The 26,313-nt window shown below is 32.0% G+C and overlaps 1 protein-coding gene across 1 annotated transcript in view; it reads left to right on the forward strand.

The window, feature by feature from the left end:
- Positions 1–26,313, forward strand: part of XRCC4 (X-ray repair cross complementing 4) — a 221,872-nt gene that overhangs the window by 70,451 nt on the left and 125,108 nt on the right. The window contains exon 4 of the mRNA XM_045566379.1: positions 22,576–22,742. Coding sequence (XP_045422335.1) covers positions 22,576–22,742 — 167 coding nt within the window. The remainder of the gene's footprint in view (positions 1–22,575; positions 22,743–26,313) is intronic.

Consider the following 26,313-nt stretch of genomic DNA (forward strand, 5'->3'; position numbering starts at 1 on the left):
CTGCTTTTCTTCTAAATGTATTCCCATGACTTATCTTTTGGTTGTTTATACACTGCTATCATCTCAGTGCTACAAGAGATGGTGCAGAACTCTACCCACCCCCTCTTTTTTTTTTAGACTTCTCCCACTTAAGAAAGAAACCAAATTTAAATTAGGTTACTTGGAAATAATAATTTTTTTTAATTTGTTATATGATACTCTAAATTTGTCATTTTTAGCCACTTAATATGGCACTTATGTGAGCCAGGTCATTTAATAATAATAACAACACTGTGAAGTAGATATTATTGACACCTCCATTTTACAGATGAGGAAACTGATACAGAGAAAGGCACATAGCTAGTAAGTGGTCATAGTGGTCTCAGGATTTTTTTATCCTTATGGGATGAATAATCAGAAATTTTTATCTTGAGAAGAGGCCCTATCTTTTAATAGATCAGAAAATAACAAAAATAATATCTGATTGATGAAGTTTAGGGATTTTCTTAATAATTTATTAATGTATCCTATTTCCATTTACTTTATTTCAGTTCAAATTATTTACACTTGGCTACTTTTGTTAGAGCCTCAATAGAATTAGTCATGAATAGAGGACTAAGTTGTTCCAGATTACTATTGAAGTATTATTCTGCCCTTCAGTCAAGATATTTGTTTATTTCTCTTGTCTTTTAGAATTTTAAAGAACTTCAGTAAATAGGCTACATTTTTTATCTTGTTCTTGAATCTGGATTTATGGTTTCATGTGAATTTGTTACAGTGAACTTTTGATTTGCTGATAGGAGTAATTTTTTGGTATTGTTATCTTAAATTCTGGTTTGGCATATGTTTTTAAAATGTTATTTAGTCTTTTTGAGTATCTGTTGCAGTCAAGTGCTTATGTAAAATTTAAGTTCATTTATTTTCCACAACGAAGATACTAACGCCCTCTGAAGATTGGTTACCCTGCTTGCTGTTGTTGTTTTTAACTAAATGACTATGAACTTTCTGAACTTCACTGAGTTATTCATTGGTGAATCAGGGAGAAAAATTAAAGTCACAGAAATTGCATTTTACTTCCTCCCTTATTTTCAGATTCCTGTTCTAATTCAATTTGTTGTAATGGCTTATGGAGTTTAGCAATTTCAGTGAACTTCTGATCACCTCTTTAGCTGCTTTACATATTACTGAAGGATAGAAGAAATTTATTTGGAAGGCTTTTGATGAACTCATTATATACATACTAAAATATCATAGATTTTACCACTGAGTCATTTTATAACTTGCTCCTTTTTGATTTTAATATACTTTTTCTATGTAAATACATTTCTAAAGTTTTTGGGTTTCTAAAAACATAAATAAAGAACAGATGGCTGTTCACACCTTACAATGAATAAGATGGGAACAGAGGACAACTAGAGAAGTTGTCATCATGTTAGCCATCATGTGGTGGACATCTGTGGCTGTTGGGAATAGCCCCTGCTGCTGTTTTGAAATCTCTCAGGTCTGGTGTCAGTCCTCTTTAGATTAGCTTATTTTCGAGCAATTGCTTTTCTCAGTTGTTTAGTAGTCTGGAAAAAATATAATTCTCAATAAATGAGAGTTAAGTATCCCAAATAATTGTGCCTTTCATTTAGATTGTCGTATAGTTGTACAAACTGATTGATTAATGTTGATTGATATCTCCTTACTCATCAACATTGCCAAATTTGGGAATCAAACTTCATTAATGAAACTATTTTATTGGACACACATCTATAATGTAGGTCTATTGACAGAGCACTTTAAAACAAAATAAAGCATTGTAATTTAGATAAATTCAGGGAGAAGACCATGTATAAAAATTTAAATCATGGATTATATCAACATATTTCTTGGTATTTATGGCTTTAATATCTAAATCATGAGCAACTCCCAAGATTCTATGACAAAGAATAGTCTAGAATTTTAGACAGCAATGACTTTTAATTTTGCAGCACGGATACTTAGGTGGGAGAGTTGTCCCTCTGTGAGTTACATGTTCATCTGTATATAATATGAAGCTGTGTTTTGTACTTTTCATTGTGGTAGCCTTTGAAGTATTCAAAACATTGTGTCTTTTTGGAGAAATAGTCATCAAGTATGAAAATTCTAGGAAATATTGAAAATGCTTGTAACTTGAGATATAACAAAATGAATCAGAAACAAGTCTCTTAAGAGCAATGTTGCTTTGAAAATACTAGGAGCTGGCAGAAAGGTTTATGTTTTTGTTAATGTGCAGAATTCCTAACATGTTTAGAAAATTTATCCAGCATGTCAAAGGTCTTCTGTTTGGAATTTTTAAAGAACTGCTATAGTACAGGGCATTAAGATTCTTACACAAAACAAACAAACAAAAAAAACCCATTGGTTGTTAAAGGATAATCTTCAAAAACTCCCCAGAGTTCTTAGAAAGAAATTGATCTATTAAGAAGTCTCATCCACTCTAATGACCTGTGCTATCTATATAAGAAATTACTAAACAGAAGAAATCTTCAGCTTTTCACTGTCTAAACTGACATAAAATTCAAAATTTCAGAATATAACAAATTTTATTCTATCAGCACAGCCCATGAGTGAATTTCTAATTTATGTTGTACTTCAGTGGATTTTTGATATATATCTGTTAAAGAATAATATTTTCCCTAAATCATTCCTTTTAAAAGTCTCCAAATCATTACTTTTTAGACATTACTAAGATCAAGAACAGGAAAATTTTAAAATTTTACAGTTTGGGATATAGTTTTGCCATGTAGCGTAGCATATTAAAGTTATGTTCTGTTAAAAATACCTCCTTTCAGTTCTGGAAATCTATTGTACAGCATGGTGACTATACTTAATACTGTGTTGTATACTTGACATTTGCTAAGAAAATAGATCTTAAATCTTCTCACCACACATAGACAAGAAAGTTAACTATGCAAGGTGGTAGATATGTTATTAGCTTGATTGTGGTAATCATTTCACAATGTATACATATGTCAAAACATGTTGTACACCTTAAATATAAATAATTTTATTTGCCAATTATGCCTCAATAATGGTGGAAGAAAATTAAAATTAGCATAAGAAGTTAATCAAAGAATTTTCTTTCAATCTGTCATATTTTCTCCCAGATTAAGTAAGGATGCATCTGTGAATCACATTAATTTTATTTTGTTAAAAAACATAGGAAATTGTTAAGAGCAAACCATAAGGAATAATTATAGCTGACAACATAAAAACTGGTTAGAAATATGAAATTGCCTTGTGGATACCCTATTAATTCTGATTGTGTTACATTTGATATGCTTATTTTATTTAATTTTAAATAATTAAAATATTTTCTCCCAATGCTCCTAATAATGTGAAGTGTTAAACTATGAACTGGTTAGGTAAGAATTTGGGTTAATCTCATTATAAAATAGCATCCTAGAGCTTTGCAACTTTGAGCAAACATGTAGAATTTGTAATCATTTTTCAATTCAAACTGAAAAGAAATGTGAAATTTTCCTGACCTGGGACATAACGAAATAACACTTTTATCTAAACACACATAACCTATGAGAATAAAATTAACATGGCTTCTGTAAGGATATGTTTTTTTGGAAAAATCTCGTAGCATTTCTTGAGGTGATAAACATGTCTCTGATTAGATAATCAATAGAAATTATTGATTTATATTAGATTCATTTCCAAATGCTACAAAAAAGATACTGTGGAATTAGAGGATTTTATACCCTGAATAGAAAACTGGAATGGTGCTAGTATGGCATGTTGAAATTGCTGAACATGATGATGAATGATCTTCAGTCTTCAGGCCTTTTGTAAACTCCAAATGAGCAGAAATCATGACTTTATTGTCATTCACATTTGTGCCTAGCAGAGCACTCAGTAAGTACCAAATGATATTCATGAAAGTAACAGGACTTCTGGCAATACTGGAATCTGTGATGTAATCCTCCATTTCATTCCAGGTACATAAAAATGCTGAGGCAAGAAAACAGGAGGGAATCTCCAGGGATCAAAAATGAAAAAAAATAACTCAAACCCAGAGCCTGACTTATGCTGCAGTGACCAGAGGGGTGATTTGATCTCTACGTAAGGTTTATGGCTTTGGGCTTGGGTTTTAATGCTTGTATGGTGGTAGGAAATTAGGAAATTTGGGATGGAGTGGAAGGGAGGAGGAAGGATCCTTTTGTGCGTATGTTTGAATGGAGTTAGATTTTATACTGTCCTCATAGCACAGGGATCTCAAGCTAAGAGATTGTCGTAACTCCTGATACTCTTGCAAAAACAAATGTTAAACTGTTCGGAAGCTAAGGCAAAGCCCATACAGGTGGGAATCTTATGGAAAGAATACCCACTGTGAAGATAAGTTCATAATAAAAAATTTCAGCCACATAAATGCTCTAACATGATATAGTCAACAGCCACAATAAAAGGGAGATTTTTAAAATCACAAAAACATGATATAATAGAGCAAATTTAAAGGAATAAAAAATAAGTGTATGTTAAGTAATTAAGCAGATTTTCAGAAAATATTAAGCATAATATTATAAAATGGAGCAAAAGAAAATAAGCACATAGAATATAGGAAAACAAGATGGTAGATATAAATTTAGTAAATCAATTATGTGAACATAAACTCCCCTGTTAAAAGATTCTAGATTGTATAAAAGGAAAATCCAACTTTGTGCAGTTTTTAAGAAACATATCTAAAACATAAGGATCATAAACATTGGAAAGAAAGAGATAAAAGTAATATACCAGATAAATACTAATCAAAATTTAACTTATGAGATGATTTTACTATCATACAAAAAATACACTTGAAAGCAGTAAGTTGCTAAGAATAGGGAAGAACAAATGACTAGGAAGATATGCTCTGAGAATCTGTATTCACCTTGCAATGTAACCTCAGAACACATAAAGCAACAATGGACTCAATTACAAGTTGACATTTAAAAATCCAAAATTACATTGTAAGTTTTGAAACACCTCTTTCAAACACAAATATATTAAGCAGATGATAAAATAGCAAGAAAATAGAAGACTTGTACAGTATATTTTAAAGAGGTCACTGTAATGGATGGATGGATAAACAGATAGATCTCTTTAGTAATTAGAGAATGCACACTTTTTTCAAGCACAGTAAAACATGATAAAGTTCTTTCAATTAGAGAAGAATACACAAATTTTCTTTAATAATTGCAAAATCATTAGTCTCCCTACAAACATAAAGTGCACACACACACATACACACAAAAATTCATGGGCCAAAGAAGAAATTAAAAGAAAGATTATGAAATATTTACAATTAAACAGCAGCGAGAACACTGCACATCAGAACTTGCAGTTAAAGAATTAGCATAGCTTTAAATGCATATTTTAGGAAAGATTGAAGATTGGTGAGCCAGGTTTTCAACTCATGACATATGATCCAAGAAACAGGGTGTACAACAAAGAGAATCCTCAGAATGATGCTGAAGGTAGATCTAGGATGACTAAAATGCAATTGACTTAGAGAGTACCTGTCCATCTTGGAGCAGGGATTGGTCAGAAGGCCTGGAGGGATGATTCCAAGGAGGTTGGTGGTGGGGGTTGGGGGGAGTATGTAGGAGAGAATTATCTGATATGTTTGTTTTAGATTAGAGTTAAAATTTGACAAATGCAAATTGTTTGTAATATTTTCCCCATCCTTATTTTCCATATATTTTATGCTTTCATTTTTAAAGAAATATATTTCAGATTTATTTTCTAATTTCTTAGAAAATTTCTTAGAAAACAGACATTTTTTCATAGTTTTATTTGCTTTTTTAAACTATGGATTGTTTTATTTTTTTACTAAATTTAAAGAAAATACTTCTGTTCTCTTTTAGATATATGCTGATTGGACAACTCTAAATTTTAAATTCTATTTTCTCTATTTCTAAATTGTAGGAGTTAATTTAATTGATTTCCTTATTGTATTTGATTTAGGATAGACTGTCATGTTTAATCTAAAGAGAGTTTTTTTATTCTCTTTGGGGGAAGAAAGTTGAAAGTTGACATGAGAAAGATAAAACACAAAGCAAATGCTGTGCTTACTAACATAAAATGAACAAAGCGGACACATTATGTCATGGGCTCCTTGTCTCCCTCAAGAGACAAAGACTAAGCCAATCTGGGCCATCCTATTAAGCTAAAACAGCTGGAGTTTGACATTTTTCTCCTCTAAATCTAAAGTCTGGATCATGGTGGATCTTACTTGTCTTTTACACATTTGATCTCCTGTGTTCTTTTGGCTTGAGAACTTGGTTAGTGTGCAGTATGATTTTGAGAAAAAAAAAATCCTCTTCATTTCAAGATGGAGTATTTAAAATAAACAGGCTGTGTGTTTATTATTGTAGAAACCAGACGGTAAGTATGACTGTAAACAGAATGATTTCAAAAGACTAAGTGATTAAATGCCAACAGGACTGCCTTAATACTATTTTTCTGTCATAACTTTTATTTCTACCCTAAATATTAAAGTGCATTCTGAAGTAATTTTATGATTTACATGTTAATCTTTTGCCATGCATGTGTGTTTTTTTAAAGTTTTAGTTGAAATGTATTTTTCCTACAAAATAGAGAAACTTGAAGATATACTTGGTTTCAGCAATTATGATTGCTAGAACCTTCTGAAGGTATTAAATTCTCAGGAATGACTTATGACATTTTTCATATTTGTTAACTATCAATGAGATACTTAGTGACAATGTATCTTGTGAGCTTGTTACAATCCATCTGCTTTCTTCTCCCGTCTGTTCATAGGTGTATGCTCTGGAAACCTAGTTCTAACTGTCCAACTCTTAGCATATAATTTGAAATTTTATATAATACAAGTAGTAGTTTTTTCTCTTTCTAGTCAATCATTTCGTGCCTGATATGACATTTTGTTAAACTTGTGAGACCAAAGTTGCTAGAAAACAAATTCAGCTTGACTCTCATTTCTGGTAGTTCTACCAACCATCTCTGTTGTTTCATTAAAAAATCTGTATTTTCTACTTATTAAGTACATTAATTTTCTACTGCTGTGTAATAATTTATTACAAAGTTAGCAGCTTAAACCACCAACCATTTATTATCTCACAGCTTCTATAGATCAGGAGTCCAGGCATGGCACACCTGGGTTCTCTGCTCAGGATCTCACAAGGCTAAATTCAAAGTTGTCAGCTGGCTGTGTTCTCATCTGGGGCTTCAGGTTCCTTTTCCAAGCTGCCTCTTAGCCAAAGTTGCTCTCAGCTCCTTGAGGCCATTTTCATGACACCCTTTGTCTTCAAAGACAGAAACAATTTCCCTCAAGTCTAATCCCTACTCTTCACAAAGAACCCAGTCCCCTTTTAGACTCACTGGATTTGATCAGGCCCAGATGGAATTATCTCCTTTTATAAATCAACTTTACCATATAACCTAGCCTGATCATGGCAGTGAATATCTTATCAAATTCACAAGTTCTCACTCACACCTAAAAGGAGAGGATTTTACAGGGCATGTACACCAGAGGGTGGGAATCTCGAGAGGCATCATAGAATTCTGCACACTACTAAGATAGTAGAAACTATTAGGTATGTATTTCTTTTGTCCATTTTCAAATATGTATTCTTTAACTTCTCTACTTTCAGAAAAGGAAAAATCCTTATCTTGTTCTAAGTCCAAATTATTCAGTCCTGATCTTCTCCACCCTTCCTTGAATTCACTCTATTTGATGTGTATTCATTCCCATTTTCATACTCAGTTTTCTTTTGTAATTTCAATTTCCCCTCTCTACTTGCTCTCTCCCCTCAACGTATATGCATGCCTAGTCATCAATTCTTCCTTTCCCTTAGCTGCCTCAGTCTACACCTCTCTACTGCCCAGTAAGTCTACAATCTTTTCTTGCTGATACTTTTGCAAACACCTAATCTTCCTATCTCTATTCCACCGGACTCTTCATCCACCACCAGAGGGACATTTATTTCTAAGACACAAATCTAATCACATTATTCTCCTGCTTAAAAATCAATGAAAATCTCATCTTGTGTTTAGTACAGGGCCAAATGTAGCCTGTAGATATGTTATGTTTGGCCCTTACATGGAGAAAAAAATTTTAAATGAGTTTCTAACAATTAATATCAGGATTTTATACTTAAAACATCTAGATTTCTGGCTTCTGTTGAAAAATTGGAAATCTGAGTATAATGGCCCACAATTCCACAAGACAATAATCCACTGCCGCTACCTAGTGGGGAAATGCTCTGTATACTTTGGCATTCCATCAACTTGACTCATTTACCTTACCTACCTGGCCCCTAAGGATATTTGACTTTGTAAGCCCTGGCCTAGAAAATAAAGGCCAAATGCCTCAGCATGGCATTCATGATTTTTTTCTAACTTCATCCCATTCACTCTTTTCAAATCCTGTTGTTTTAGTTGCATGATTACATTTGATTTTCTCCTGTCAAGTTACAATTTCCATAATGACAGGGAGTATGCTTTGCTTATGCTTTCATTCTCAGCCCCAGCACAATTCCTAACACATACTGGAAACTCAGTGAAACTGATTTGAATGGTGCTGATTGTACTTTCACACTGACATACTGACTTTATGTGTCCGTATATTAATAATTGGTCAAAAGATAATATGAACAAAATATATGTCTCCTCACTGGCATTATTAAAAAAATCTTAAAAGTTAAACTTTATTCTTTATTAAAAATGAATCAATAGAGTCATTTTGATTTGCAAAGGATAGTCTGTAGTAATACTGTGATGGTGCAGTGGTGGTGGAAAACCTTCAGTATTGTCAGTGTCTCGATCCATTCATTCTTTCATGGGAGTGTGGGAATTGGGGCTTCTCTGGCAGTTTTACATGTTCTGTCTTCTGGAGCACACTGAGAGAAAACAGATCTTCCGCTTGGTTCTGGATCCTTTCTTTGAAAGATATTGAAAAGCTTTCTGTTTGTTGATATCCATCAGTCAATAAATATTTATAACTTTTTAAAACAGGCCTTCTAATGATTACTAGTCACTAAAGAACATTTTAAACTGTGATTCTTTAAGGTCTCCATGAGAATGATGGGTTTGGTTATTGGAGTATTATATACAGATGATTAATGGAATTTCTACTATAGTTCTTTAGGTTTATGATTGGATTAGCACATGAAAATGTATATAGGTTTATTAAGCTATAAATCCAGAAGGATGACACTTACAGTATTCTATGTACTTACATGGCCTTTCCTCTGTCGAGTTTAGTTCTATTTTTCAGAAGTGTCATATTAAAATATAGGAAAATACATATCTTTACTCAGTATCCCCCAGAAATATTTTGTCATGAAATTAGTGGTAGCTACTCATGTTAAAAAGAATCATAGATTGCTGTTGGCAATGAGAAGAAAATCATATTTAATCCAAGACAGGGTGGTTCCTCTAGGTTACTAAGTGATGAGACAACAAAAATGGAAAAATTCGCATCATTGCTCTTTTCCTCTCTCTCTGTTAAGTTGCAAACAAGTTCTTTTTGTGATCCTATTTTTATGTTGTATCTTGCAGGTTCAAAACATTCTGGACTGTTTCCTTTTTCAGTGGTAGTTAGTAGTGATGATATGAGTTGTCTACAAGAAAACATTTGTGTTTGTGTTCCAACAACAATGTTTGTGATAGTCTCTGGTTTTATTTTTAGACATTGTTCCAGGATTTTTAAATTTTGTTATTTATAATGTTAAAATTCATGAAAAAAAATGGATAGAAATAGTTCTTATGCCCTTCAAATCTTTCTATTGAATTAGCTAGAGGATGACCAGGGCATAGTGGGGGAATTTAGGAAATGAGATATCTTTAGAAAATAACCACAGACTCTATAAGGCTGAAATACTAGCTATTGCCAGACTTGATATTGAAAGTCTGGTATGGTCCTCTATATTGATACTTGAATTAATTTTTCATGCTGCTACTATTATCCCAAAGATGTGGTTTTCTATTCTGAGATCATTGTAGTCATGAAAAAAATATTTAACATGATATTAATGAGCACCATTTTATAACAGTTCTCATACTATATAATGGTTACTTCCTTATAAGTCTCTTTCCTTGGTAAACTGAGTGTTTCTACACAGAGGCAGGGCCTTGCTTAAGGAACTTGCTTTTGAGGTAGCTAGTCCAGATATTCAACTTTAGGAAGTCTTGATTGTAGCTCAGATTTCCTAAGATCATAAAGAAGATGTATAAACAGATGACTTTGCAGATTGAAGTGTATTAGAAATATCTATGTAAACAAGAGTATGTTGCTTGAGGGGAATGTAAGGACAGAATGGAATATAGCCACTTTTGGCCCTTATCATGCCTGGCTTCTAATTCCCATAAGACTAAAATGCAGTGAATTGGAATGTTAGCTTTGTCCAGTTGAGAACAACCTAAACTTATGGGAACAGCCTTCTACTTATTTGCTGAAAATCACCACTGGCTTGGTAATTCTGAGGGGACAAGGAATGTAACATTTGCTGTCACTTAGTATTAATATACAGAATCCCTTTGAGAAGAGTTTACATCAAGACTCTTCAGAAGCAGTAAGCCATGCCCATACTCTCAGTCCTTCTGTGATTTTCTTTGTCTTGTGTGTTGATCCAGTTAATAATACCTGGGTAGCAAATTTGAATTTATTTAAAACACAGACTTATAAAAGCTTGCCATGAGTTTGTAGATGATTATTTACTAAGTTTAAACATTAAATAAACCTGTAGGAGCTACCTGTCCAAAAAGGAGCTGGCTCTATATGTGACAGGTACACCAGACATCGTAGCTTCAATTTGTAGCCAAACACTGATTTATAAAATTAAGATAATTTTTTAAGAACCGATTTTATGTGATTATGTGAACTGACTTATTAAGGGGAATGCCTTTTTACCTTAATATATTGTAACTATGACAGTAAATGCCAGAGCATTTCTAGTAGTTGAACGTAAATCTTTGTTCTGACCTTTTCAGTTATACAATCAAAATTATCTAAAATATTTTACTAAATATTAATTTTGTATCTGACACTATTTCCCCATGGATATGACTTTTCATATAACTATGTATTTTAGTGTACACTGTATTTTCAGAATGCCACCCTTCCTTCCACTGCTCCTTTAGTTTTAGAGATTCATCCTTTAGTACTCCATTGAATGAGTTGTGATTACTAAAGTGTCAAAATACAATAACTGCTATACCATTTAAACATGTTTTTGGCAATGGATGAGTGTTCTCATTTGGGATTGCATCATAAAAAAACAGAAGTGGAACTGGAGTATGCCAAAACAGTTGATTTCTTTTGGACTTAAACTGTGTTTCTGGTTTCAATATTTGCTAACAACAAGGTGCTATTCTATGTAATGTGAATTATTTACATAGTTACCAGAAAACAGTTGGTATTTCATGTAGTAATGACATTATTTCATTGCAAACAGTAATTTTTGTACTGCAAACTTTAACATTTTTGTCTGGCTACTTACATACTTTGGGCTTTTAAAAGGTGAAAATTCGTGGTTGTGCTATTATCGTTTATATTAATTTTTCTGAAATTAATTTAATATTGTAGGCCTTATAAAATAATACTACTGTCTTTCCATTTATATAAAGTAGATATTCTGTCTGGCTGATCATTCCATAATGTAGATTGCCTTGTACACATAACATGGTAGGAACTAACAAAATAATGTTCAATTGAATTTCAGGTTTTCATGTAGGATTCCACAGAAACTTATTGACTACATTTCACATATTCCTTACGTGATTTTAGTCTTGGATCCAGTGTTCAAAAACTGAACTTATTACTATTAACTCTTTTGCAAGAGACTTCTGTATTAACTGACATAATGCATGAAATATGGTGTAATAAATACTCACTAAATATTACTTATTATTACTAGTAGTCATATTAGAAAAATGTTATGGTATAATTTTTAGACTGTTTTTATACTTCATTTCAGTTATAGCTCCTTTTATTCTATGCTGTTGTGATAAGTGTAAGTTATAGTCTACATTAAACATTATAAATCTTGATGGGTGGTTATTACATAAGCATAATTCATTCACTCTTTTATTCAGCCAAAAAATACTTTTTGGGTGCTAAGGATACATTGATAAGGAAGTTAAACATCTTTCATGGGACTTTTTAATTATGGATGGATAGGTACTAAGACAGAAAACACATAAATTAAAAAATAGTCAAGATAATTTTAGTTGTTGAAAAGTGTTAAGAGAAAAATAAAGCCAGGTGCTATGATAGATAGTGCAGGTTGGGGCTGTGGAAGGCTTATCTGGACTTTCCCAAGAAGGAAGATGAGGATATAAGATACCTACATTCTAGGGACATGTTTTGTAACATTATGTCTTCCTGTCTTGGGCAAATTTGCAAAGGTGCTTTTATTTGGAAGTAACTCTAAGAGAAAATAGGCATTTAAAATATTGGGAAATGATTCTTGATACCAAGGTTAATAAAGTTACACCATAATCTAGTTACCAGGAAAAACTATTAAAATTCTATTTGTTTATTAATATTACTAAAGGATTAAAGCATGATTTCATTGAAGTGATATTAGTTAGCAGATATGATAGGCATAAGAAAGATTTTAAATCAGCAAGTTACCCCCCTCCTACCCATTTCCTGTTTCTATGATTAGCTTTAAATATTCTTTCCAAAATAAAAGGTTTGAATGTTAAATGTGCTATTTTTCTACATTATCTATTAACTGATTATTTCTCCCTTATTTTGAAACAGCCTTTGAAATAGGTTTCAGTAAAAACAGATAAAATGTTTACAAAAGCAGTGAATTTAAAACAAGAAACTGGGGCCAAAAAATAAGGAAGAAGAAAGCTTCTGTCTCAGAAAAGCTTTAGTTTTAAGTATAAAACTTGATTATGATCTTTTTAGTACCCAAGTAAAGGAGAACTGATTATATTGCTCTCAAAGTCTATTAATTACTAAAGCAATAACATTATCAGTTTGTTCATAAAAAACTCAAACCTTTTTTATTGATTTTGATTTTCTAAAAGATGTTGATGTGTCTCACTGTGTGAAGGGTATTGAGCAACATAAAGAACAATGTGTTATATAGCAATTATGGAGCTATTCCTGCATGTAGCTTTTCTTTATATTGAGACTAATTGAAATTCCAGGATAAAAGTAATTCTGAAAGGGTCAAAGTGATGTGGTTTAAATATACAGCAAATAGATTTTTTCAGCATTGTACAGAAGTATGAAAAAGAGAGCGTGAAGATTGATTGGGGTTGGGATGGAGGACTACAGATATTTCAGGAAAGTGATTCATGGGCTTTGAAGTGTATAGTTGTGGGAGACCAAGCCTGAGAGGTAAGCAGGCACTGACCATGAAGAGCCTTACCTTAGAAGGCTTTAGAATCTTAAGCCAGTATTGACATAATCAGATTTACATTTTAAAAGATCACTCTGGTAAATGTGAAGAATGAAACAAGGGACTAGATGTGGCAGGGAGCCTAGTTGGAAGGCTGTCACAGTAATCTAAATGGCAGGTTTTGGGGATTGGAACTAAGACAGGAGTAATTGAGATAGAGATAAGGGGGAGCAATTTGAGAACTATTTAGGATGTACAATTGACAGAAATTAGTGATTGAATGAATGGGCAGATAAGGAAGAAGAAAAAAGCAAAATCAAGGATGTTTATATTGATCCAAATTGAAAGGGGTCGTGATTGAGGATGTTGTTAAGAGTGTGGTTGGTGAAGGATTCATGGAATCTTGATTATATAGAGAAGCTCAGCTTTGCAGACAGAAACGGACTTCAGAGAACAGATGCCCATAGTATCAGAGAGAGTGTTGTAATAGATGTCAGAAAACAAGAAAGATATGGAGGTAAAATGTTAGTCAGAGCCAAGAAAATTGGAATTAAGATTCAGAGGAAATCCAAGTATATGAAAATGACAAGCCTGACCTAGAACTATGCTTTTTAAAAATCTCAATGGCTCAGGTTCTTGAATGGGTTCTCTGAAGCAGGCCTAAAGTTCTGTATCTAGAGTTTTCAAGTGTCTTTTTCCACTTTGGCAGAATCCCAAAAATGTTCCTACTAATTTCAAATGTGACTTTACCTTTATATTCTTGGTAATTACAAGAATGACCTATTGAATAGCATTTTTTCATTATTGTCCATTAGGATGTTATAATGTGTTGGCCAAAAATAATTTTGCTTTTGGCATAATTACTATTTAGAAGTTCTTCTAAATGATATTTGGCTGGACAACATTAACTTTTTTAGAAGGTCATTCTTGCCTGGAATATGGAAGAATTATGTTATCAGACTATAAAAGGATACTTTTATAGCCATTGTTGATGTTACTTCATCAACAATGAATGTTCTGTAGCCATAGCAAATAACCTAAAAGTAGAACTAGTTCACCTTATCTCAAACACTGTTTGTTTTTGTTTTGTTTTAATTTTTATCTTATCAAAGTTATATATGCATGATAATTTTAAAAGTCAAATAGTTTGTACAAAGCTTACAATGAAAAAATGGCAGTCCGGTCTGTACCTACTCTCTCATCTCTGATTCTACTTTCAACTTTTTTTTTTTTTTTTTTTGCCAGTTCTTATTTACCTCTAAGTTTCTAAATAACTGGCTTATTTTTCTCTTTTCTTTCTTTCTTTTTTTTTTTTTTTTAGTTTTAGGTATTATCTATTACCTTTTTATTATGGAAGATGAGTAATTAGCTTTCTTAATTTATTTTCCTTTCCAATGAACAGGTACCTTCACAAGCTTCCCTTAACTTCCCGGTATAGTTATACCTTAATTTTTTTATCGTAACTTTTGTTAAACCATTGTTTAAAAAGACAATGATTAAACTTTAAAAATTTTCTTAGAAATAAATTCATAAACCAAACATCAAATTAGCATTTTTTTCTTGATTTATATTTTATCATTTAACTTAAATTAGGAATTTAAAGATACTTGGTATTTTTACAATTTTTTATAAGGATCGCTAGTTTTCAGTTCATTAGCTTATGATAAGTGATAATGGAATTATAGTTAATGCAAATTTTTTGTTTCTTGACTGGGTGAGGTGGCTAACATCTGTAATCCTAGTACTCTGGGAGGCCAAGGCAGGAGGATTCCTTGAGGGTTAGGAGTTCAAGACCAGCCTGAGCAAGAGCGAGACCCCTTCTCTACAGAAAAATGGAAAAATTAGCTGGGCATGGTGGCAGGTGCCTGTAGTCCCAGCTACTTAGAAGGCTGAGGCAGGAGGATGGCTTGAGCTCAGGAATTTGAGGCTGCAGTGAGCTGTGATGGCACCACTACATTCTAGCCAGGGCAACAGAGAGACTCTTGTCTAAAAAAAAAAAAAAAAAAAAAAGTTTCTAAAAGTATCTATCAGTGTAATGCCTTTTAATCAATCATGCTATTCCCTCAAATAATTACAATTCAGTGCTTTTTTTTTGGTGGTGGTGGGGTGGAGATTGGCCTAAGTATCTGACATTTTTAAATGGGAAAGAATCAGAATTTTATAGTCAAAAAAAGAAGATTTTACTGTTTGAATTTAATTTTCCTAGAGAATGCTAGGAGAGACCTGACTAATTGTTACTAAGCAGGGTAAGCTAGTTTAAATTTTGTAAAAAAATTATTTATGATATTTCATACTATGTTCTATTAAGTTATATTTCCTAAGTATCCCATAGCATGATATTTTAATATATTATTTCTTTTGTCCAGTGTTTGCTTACTCACTGTTTCTGTGAGCAACAGAATCCATGCAACAGCAAACAGTGATTCCAGCCCCAGTGAGATTTTTCTGTCATAGGCACTCTGGAATGCTACTGTGTTAAAGTAATCAACCATTTTTAAAAGGCAAATCAAAGTTAAACTGACTGAAGAGAATGTAGTTTTTTGGACCTTTACATGTTATTTCTGTTGTGGCTTATTTGCACAGTCCTTCATGCAATCTTTAGATATTGTTCACAAATCTCCTGCAGAGGTTATAATTACTTTTTCAGGACCTCATTACAAATAGATGTCAGTATTGGGATTCTAATGTACAGATTTCTAAGGTTCCCATACACCTTACAATTGTTTTGACATTACCAAGGGATCAAAAACATTATAAGAAGGACTGAGTAGACACTTACATTTATATTTGTACTTACACATCATTTGATAGTGTTAGCTGCAGTATAGGGTGTCTGATTCAAAATTAAGGAATGGGAAACTTAACCAAAATAGATAGAAATAACTCTCAATTAGATGAAAAACATAATGGTCCTGAATGGAGGAAAATCAATATTACTTTGTAATTCATATTAGAAATAAATTAATTCCTTTCAAAACAGTTTGAAAATTAATATAATTCCCAGCATTAATAAAACATTTATTAAGATAGGACTGGTATGCAAAAAGCTGTACAAAAATATTTACTGTATACAACTTAATGAGCTTGGAGATATATATACACCTGTGAAACCAGTGGGGTTTTTTTTTTTTTTTTTTTAATTGTACTTTGTTTATTTTTTGTTTTGGATTCATCTGAAATTCATAGTCAAAATTTCATGGGAGATTCTTGGCAAAAGTAGGTAATGAAATTTTAAAAAAAGAATTACGTGATGGAACTTAATGATAAAACATAAAGCTATGGCAATTAAAAGAGCATGCTACTGGTAAAGGGATAAAAACTAATGAGACTGAATAGGAAACTCAAGAACCTCCTTAAGTATACATAAATATTTAATTTCTAACAAAGCTGGTATTTCACATCAGTAGGGAGAGAATAGATTCCTAAATAACTGGTGAAGAAATACTGGTTATATGTATTTGGAAAAAGAAATTAAAAAATGAAAATATAGATGAATAGTTACTTTCTCTGATAGACAAAGACCTTTAAAAGAAACTATTTTTAGATTTAACTACTTTAAAATATAAATGCTCCACAAGTAATATTGCCAAACTGAAAAAATACTTGTAACATTTATGACAAAGTAGTCACTTAGTTAACATTTTTTGAACTCCTTTTATGAGCATGTGGCTTATATTTGGAGTAAGGAAGGGAGACAACAAACATTTATAAATATGATGATTTCAGATAAATACAACTACTATGATGATTATAAAACATTATTTCTCAATACTTGTACTATTGTGTCTTTTCAGTACTGTTTGGAGGATTCTAGATTGTTAAATTCTGATCTTCTTAGTGTGGCCACAAAGTCCTACATGACTTAGCCCCCTGTCTACCTGTCCAATCTCATGTCCTCTGTTTTCCCCCTCAGTTTTTCTTCTCTCATACTGGCCTTTTATTCCTAGAACTCATCATTCTAGGCATTTTTACTTCTGCCTAGATCCAGATCTTCCTTTAGCTATCACCTTTTCATCCTTTAAGTATTTGTTCCAATATCATTATATATTTAGCAAGGACTTGTTCCCTGATGACTGTATCTCAACTGGTTCTACCTTCTATTCACTATCGCATTACCCACTTTGTTTTCCTCATCCAACATAAAATTATCTGAAATTACCATTTGATCATTGTGCATCATCAACTCCCTCTGTTGAAATATAAACTCCAAGAGAATAGATACATTTTTTTCTTATTATTCATAGCACTCTCCAATGCCTAGCACATAGTACATTCTCAAAAATCTGATAAATGAATGAATGAATGCATCCTGTTTCACTATGTAAGAATGAGGCTACCAATATGAGTGATATATAGCCCCTGTTCCTTTGCAGCTTTTAGCTCAGTAAAAGAAAAAAATATAGTAAATACCATGTTGCTATGAGAGATCCCTATGCTCACTCACCAGACCACACAAGTATAACTGAATGAATGGTGACTGTCTAGAAGAAAATACAGGGGAAGAGCTAGTTTATTGTGAGTGAAGGGGATGGACAGTGAGTCATGTATTGGCATTTGAAGTTTGAGGTCCATATAGTACATCCTGGTGGCACCAATCCAAAAAGGAGTTAAATGTGTATATAGGTCTGGAGCTTAGGAGAGGCCCCACCTAGATTTGACAGTTTTAAGTTTATATTTCATAATGAAAGCTATGATTATGAATAATCCTATAAAACTCTATAGAATAAAATGAGAAGAGGACCAAGGGATCATTCCAGAAAGCATTACTGATAGCATCTGGGTAATGAGAAGATATGATTAGATAAGTATGATGAAATTTGAAAGAGTGTCATGGAATCCAAGGAAATCTGTATTTCTTTTTCAGTACCTAATACCAAAAATGAAGTAGCAGGCAAATAGCAGACAACTCCTCCCCTCTCCTTGCCAAATACAGTTATTATAAGAAAAGCTTTCTCATTCTTTGAGTTCATATAAAGTTTAATTTTTCATTATTAATTATAACACCTAGTTAGGCCAAAATATACCCCCTAGATATCACTATATTTTCCATGAACCAAAAGATTCATCATCTCTATTTTAAGACAGTAATGGAGTGAATAGTTATACTCCTTCCAAGTAAAGTAACTTCTGAGATTTTTTACCACATAGACTTTTGGGTTTTTTCCTCTCAAGGATTCTTTGATTTCCACTATGATTTTTGTAATTATGAAGACCTAAATTAGAATTTTCATATGATATTTAAAATATCAAAGCATATAACAAATCTTTAAAATGCTAATAATTTCTAGCACCATAGTTGTAAGTCAACATACTTTTCACATTTAGGTTATTGCATTTTGATTTTAAGAACCCATGGGATCTACAATACACAGAGTCATGTAGTATAATGTATCACATAGGTAATGTGATGGCTCCAGATTTGTTCTTTTTACTTAAGATTGCTCATGCTATTTGGGCTCTTTTTTGGTTCCAAATGAAGTTTAGGATTACTTTTTCTAGATCTGTGAGATAGAATGCTGGTTTTTTGATGGAGATTGCATTGAATCTTGACCTGGGCTTTGAGGTGATGGGTGAAAGGATGTGGCATTTAATCTTAGACTTGAAGGATTGACAGATGGACAGATAGCCAAAATAAATAAAGCCCTGGCCAAAGAAAATGGGTAAGTTTTCTGAAATTGAGAATTTTAAATGCAGACTAAATTTAAAATGTTAAAATTATTTGTTTGTTTTACCAGCTGGAATGACAATCATTAGGAGTCAATTAGTGCAGCCCACTATGATTATCCTTAATATTTAAAAAGTTAATTGTTCTCAGCTTTTTTATATAGAACAATGAAGACATGGCTGAAAATTTTAAAAGATTATAGACTGAATAATGTACTTAGCACAGGTCTATGTAATTTGAATTCTCAATAAGATTGAGAACTTACTACAAAAAGAAACCTTTTTTGTCCATGTCTCTAACCGAAGAGATATGCTCTCAAAATGTCTTTAATTTGTGGTTTCTGACTCTGCTCTGCCATTTGAAGTCATGATTTTATATTGTAGATTATTTTGAAAGGACAGAGCTAATAAAGAACAGCTGTGCTAATGCCCCCACATGTCAAAAAAGAAACTAGAGTGAAAAAATTAAAAATTGATGCAACATTACAATATAGCTTTTGTGCGAATTTTCCAGCTTTAAAAATGATACTTAAGTTCCCACTTTTCTTTTGTTGAGGGACAGTGTAAGGATGGGCTGGATGTAGAGGTAGAGCACAGAAATATGTTATGCCCCTCAATTCATTAACCCTTATATGAGGCTCTTATTGAAGTCCAGTGCATACAGGCACATAGTCCCTTGCATCTGTAATAGTGTGGACAGGCTGGAACAGCAGCAGCAGCAGAAGTGAAAGAGTGCTTCCAACAGTGCCTCTGAAGCATGCATATAGAGGCGGAAGGCTCCAGCAGAGTCACTCTCATGCATTCGAGAATTAAAAAAAGAAAGTTTAATCTGACAATTTCAAATAAAATCCTTTTCTTCAGTTGAGTTTCTAGATACTTCTAGTTTATTTTTATTGTTTGGAGTAACAAATATTTATACCTATTAAAGAAGTAGAAAGTGATGAAAATAATTAGGAAAAAAAAAATACCAAAAAATAATTGCCTACTACTAAGAAGAAATGACATTTTAAGTTTATTTATAATGAATAGCTAAAAAAAGGATTCAAGAATTCTTTTGGAATTTTGCATAAGTATGTTTGAGTTATATTTTGAAAGTTGTTATTAGTGATTTAGAATTAGTTCCTTCTTTGTCATCTAAGATAGAAGTGTAGAGGGCTAGACTTGTGTTTATCTCTGCGTTTGTATTTTAGTGATTATTCAGGATCAAGGTGTGGTATGAATTCTTTATCCATTTGACATTTTGAAACTTTCAAGTGATGAAAAACTCTTTCTTTCTAAAAATGTCCATCTTTGTCAAAGCTTCCTGATAATTGTGATAATGAGAGCATACAAAATCACTTTGTGGGTTCATGTGTTGCTGATAATGTAATCTGTTGTCTAAAAATAAAATAAGCTTAATTTTTCTCCTGCTTTGTGTCAACTCAAAAAAGTAATATTCTATAGGTGACCTTTGTCTTTAACTTTGTATGTCTTATACTTAGAGAAGCTTCAAAAGCTTCAAATTTACTTTCAATTTATTTATTCTTTATATAGATAAAACTTTCTTATTTAAACTTATATGCTTGTTAAATGGACTCATGTTTCATCATACGAGAAAACTGCAAATGCTTTCAGGTGTTTGATTCTAAATGTAAGAGAAATAAATAAATCAGATGTGACAAATAGCTTGAAATAATTTCAATTGAATAAATTTTTTATAATTCTTCCAGGTCCTTTTTGTTAAGTATTGCATAAATTGTTTAATTTAGGGCAAATATACGAGTCTAATGCAACCGAGTACATGCATTGAAATAAAAATTTTTCTTTGACTGGTTTTCCTTTTGTTAAGAGACAGGAAAAGGTGAGATAAAACAAACTAAAGGATTAAACAGACATTATAACCTGCCTGGATTTCAATTAAAAAAACCTCATATACAAATACCTACACAATTTCTTTGTGGCTAGAAGAGAAATATTCAATCTTCTAAAATGTGTTTATAATGTCAAAGAATATAAATATCTGTGATTTTCCTTTACATTTTAATCAAATATAAATAAATATTTCTCAACCTAGAAATGGTCAGTATTTGAGCCTTTTGGCAGGGTGTCTATAATGTTAAATGATCTTCTACCCATGTTTTCTATCTGAAGATTTACAGTAAAATAGAAAATTATAATTCACTCAGAGAAATTAAATTCCTGGGATTATACATCCAAATAATACTAAATTAAAGGAATTAACTGAAATGATTTGTAAAATGCCACAGTGAATTTCTACTTTAGTGACTTCTAGTTTTATTTATAAACTGCCTGATAGGGATTTGTCTCAGAATCCTTAGCCACTGTTAAATAGTTCTTAATCTATGTATAACATATTTATAGAAATATTCTTTTAAAAGCAATACCTTTTGAAAATGTTCTTATTGGATAAATGGCATAATAGAAATTTGTGACCTAGAAAGCAAAAAACAAAAACCCAAAACAAGCAAACAAAAATACCCCTCAGTTTTACTCTTTTGCTACTCACTGAATGCTACTAGAATCTTTCTTCAGAATTAAGTGTAGACTCTCAACCTAATTCTTACCCTCACTAGTTGTCTAGTTAGGATACCTTCTTATATCAGAAACAGCATAACAGCCTAGCATAACAGGATCTTGACTTTATCCCTTCAATAGAGTGGATAACTACTCATTTACTAATCTATAATATGGATATAATATTTCCTTTATGGTGAAAATTAGATGAGTTTATATTTGTGCTATGCTTGAATTATACTTCTACCACAAGACATGGTAGCTGTAAAATAATTATTATTACTTTTTAATTTTATTATCTTCTACAATTCTAATTTTAATTAAGGATAATTATAATTATTACTAATCATTGTATTTCAGCATCTTTATCAGACAGATGGCGAGTAATTGCGTTACCTTCAAAATTCTATAACTAAAACTGTCTTATACTATTTTATTTTATAGTGCCCCCTAGTAGAGGAATTAAAATATTTTTAAGAGTCTTACTTATATGCAACAGTATTCAAGCTTGGCACTTAACTTTATTATTGGTAATTTATAATAATAAATTATAGTCTTTAGATAAAGGAATAATTACCATGTGGTTATCAGTTTCCTAAAACTCTACCTTTCACTTAGTTATTACCAAAATTTTGATCTTTCTTCAGTAAGAGGTTATATTCACTTATTTCATTTTACCATTTGTATTAACAGAAATTAGAGTTAAAAATGCTTAGGTATAATTCTTTTTTTAATTCTGAGCAGAGACACTTAAAATTAGGCTTGAGCAACCACATGGTAGTATGCTGTATGGTATTTATATTGCTTTATTTTTTGCTAGGAGGTGGGATAAGGACTACCACTTATAAAAACTATTCTTAGACTATATGTTGATTTGTATGATAAACTGTAGTAAGAAACTTTGGGAACTAGCCCACGGTTTTTTGTTCACTGTATTTGTGTCTGATAAATGCACTGTTTTAAATCTTACCTTTTTCCCCCCTCAGAAGAAATTACGTATATTTAAAACTGGACTGCTGAATCTTGAAAATATCCCCAAACTAACCATGTTTTCCTTTCATTTTAGTTCAGACTTGGTTCCTTCAACCTAGAGAAAGTTGAAAGCCCAGCTGAGGTCATTAGAGAACTTATTTGTTACTGCCTGGACACCATCGCAGAAAATCAAGCCAAAAATGAGCACCTGCAAAAAGAAAATGAAAGGCTTCTGAGAGATTGGAATGATGTTCAAGGACGGTGTGTACACAATGTGCTTGCGTTATAAAAATGCTGAGCTCTCTTTATATTGTTATAGTTTTAAGTTACTAATTTGTTAATTTATGATATATGTAGAGTCATATGTTTAAAATAAAATCTGTTATAAATTATACCTTTATTTAATATGATTAAACCAAATTGTTATTTACTATTATAGATAACACTTTTATGTCATTAGTATGTGGTGGCACCAACAAACTTAAAAGTGACAAGGAGTAATTGGGCATTGAAGATCAGAGCCCATTAATATTAATCCAAAATTTATGTAGTGGATATTTATAAGGATTAATTAAGCTCAAATTATAGATAATAACAAATAAAAAAGAGACATGAAATATAAATAAGCATAACTGGTTCCTTATTTGGAATCAATGAATGGCAACTGTTCAAATGATACACATTTCGGCTTCTAATAGAGGCTTATTTCTACCCATTTATTGAAAATTCATACTATGAGCATTTTTAAAAGATAAGGTAATTATGGCTACTGGATAAGACATTGGAAGGCTTTTATTTTCCTAGCTTTGCCTCTTATTAATACTTTTTAAATGATGAAGAAAAAAGCATTTTCAATTACAAACTTTCTCAACTAAATTATAATCTAGGCTAGCCCAGTGTGTAACTTGTATTACTTTATTATGTAGAAGATATTTTAAGGAAATAAAATGTATGTTGTAAACATTTATATCTCTATAGAGACATATATAATATGTACATGTTTGTACAATGTATGTGTGTGTCCATATATGTATAGAGAGAGAGCAATGTCTGAAATAGTTATGTGGAATATATATGATAGTGATAATAATTATTATTGCATCAGTACATCTAGTAGATTTTGCAATCATTCATTCAAACAAATAGCTCTAAAGCATACAAATACTTACCCTAAATATTTACAGTCTTTTTATAGCAACCATTGTGATTTCTCTATATGGCCATTAGTAAGTATATGGAGGAGTACATGAAAAATAGTGAAAGGTTTTACCATTATCAATATATGCATGTGAAAATGAGGCTGACTAAAAGAAATTATTTTTCTGTACATTTGATTATATTTGTTAATGTAAGACATGTGAAATTAAATTCCTAACACCTGGTTATATTTGGCCTCAGTTATTATTTTAAGAAAATACTTAGTTTGTTATCACTTAGCTCTAAATTAATTTTATCTCCAATTATATATATAAAACTCCCTATAAATAATATAAAAATAATGTGACCAAACCAAAACTCTGTAAGAATTAGAGAACCATACAAAAAGTAAGTTTATTTTTTTCTTTGACTTTTGTTTCCTTCATTTTAGTATGAATCAGTATTAAATATCTGTGCTACAAAGCATTTTTTTTGGACTGATATCTGTAGTTTGGCTGTATTTTCCTATTTTATATATGAAATAAATCAAATTAAAGAAGATGTGCTGTAGTCGTGATAAGCCATTATATTTAAAACTCAGAATACCCTCAGGATGATAGGAAATTTGATCCACAAATTGCCTACAAAAATGCAGACTGGTACTTGGTACTTGAACAAATTGCTTTAAAATGTCTGCCAGAGGTTGAAAGAGGTATTATCTCATCAGTATTCAACACCACTCTCATAGAATTGAAAGCAGCAGGGAAGGAAGATGAGACATTGGAGACAAATGCACCCTGTGCTGTAAAACAGTGTGTGTGAGGGGCACATATAATATGTGATTCACAGATGCTTGATTTGCTATTTCTTAACTCTCCAGAAAGTGCTTTTGTCTTATTGTGGCAGGAGATGTTCTGTTTGATTAAAAGCACATTCATGTATCCTGTCACCTGCCTTATTATGATCCAGCTATTCTTTTTTTGTTAACACTAGATCAGACGTTTTCTTCAGGGGCTGAGGTTGTGTGCCTTTAGGGTGGCCCTACAAACTGAAAGGAAAAGGAATCCACTCCAGAAAATTCTGGGCTCTTAGTTGTATTCCAGATGTTAGATTAGTAGCTCTATGTATTTCCCAAATTTTGTTTCTCACCCTTCAGGGAAGAGAGGGGCCACTTAAAGGAGCCGTAAATACATCTTGGTCAAGGCCAAGCAGCATTTTCTTAGTGTTCCCTCAGCAGAGCATGGAAAATAGCAAAGGATTTGCAGCTCCAGTTCCCATAAGGCAGTAGTACTAATTAAAGAGTATTTAGGGAGATTAGAAATATGACATGAGCTTACTAAGTTAGGTAACCGGGGACATAGAAAGTAGAGAATCATTAGAGTTGGTGCCATGATGTTCAGTCTGGCCGCAGTTCAGTTTTCAGGCAACCTCTAATTATACTTGTGTCAGTGTCCATTCAAGATCTAATTGTTTCTTCTCTATCACTATTCCAGACTATACGGAGGGATGGGAGTGGTGTTAGAAAAGGGAAAGTATGGGATGAGAATTCCCCTATAAGCTAAGGTAGATGGTCCTGAAATACATTTAAAAAATATATATATATGGTATTATATGAGCAAAAATCAACCATGTACCCATGTGCTTATTAACATGGAAAATGTTTATGATATATTAAGGGGAGACTTGTGCATTACTGAAAATATGAACAATATTCCATTGTTTCCAAAATAAATATTTACATATAAGATATCTAGAAGGAGAAAATTAAATGTTAATAGTATATGTCTGGAATTGTGCATCAAATTTTCCTTTCCTTTTTGGTGGTATTTTTGCATGTATTTTGTTATTTAATTAGGTATCACTTTTATGATCAAAGTCAACTATAAAGTGATTTCCATTTGATATTATAGCAGAGCATAAATAAAGCTTGAGTGAGGAATGAGAAATTATACTATGAGTAAAAAGAGTGAGATTTAATGTGTAGGCTTTTAACATATGTGTTTGCTGTTATTTTTTAGTTACTATTTAATAATTGTGGTTTGGGCTCCATTTTGAACAAGTGGCATTACTGGATTAATTTAATTTTGTGTAGTTTATATAAAGAAGGAAACATTAGAAAATTTGTATGTGAATCCTTAGGTTACTAGCTAAATTTATTTCACTGGATTTTTCCACTTAATTCCAAATAACAACTTTCAAGTTTCCTGTTACTGAATAGGTCTTTTGTTTATACTCAGACTTCAATTTAGAAATTCTCTGGCTTTATTCTGAGTTATAGTTATTAAACCAATAATTGGAGGCATATTTCAGTGAATTAGGTTTGACACTCACAGAATCATTAGAATAGAAGACCTTGAACGCTCTTCTACTTCATCTCTCTGCCTTCAAGATAGAATTACATTATATCTGGATGAATTCAATCTAATTTTTAAAGACCTCAAGAGATATCTTCATCTCCCCTTGGTAACCCATTACAGTGTTTAAGAACAGTCACAGTCAGAAAAGTCTTCCTTCCATGTATTGGTAATCTGAATCCTTCATGGTACAGTTGAAGGCCATTTCCTCTTGTTCTGTTGTCAGAAAGGATGAGGAACAGCTGTTCACCATCTTCTTCGGTGCTTAAAGGCTTATTAAATCTTTTTACTACTGCTTTCTTTGCCAGTTCTTTTTAGCTTTCTTTGTCCTCTCAGCTCTA

Source organism: Lemur catta, chromosome 12, assembly GCF_020740605.2.
Source record: "Lemur catta isolate mLemCat1 chromosome 12, mLemCat1.pri, whole genome shotgun sequence".
Taxonomy (NCBI): Eukaryota; Metazoa; Chordata; class Mammalia; order Primates; family Lemuridae; genus Lemur; species Lemur catta.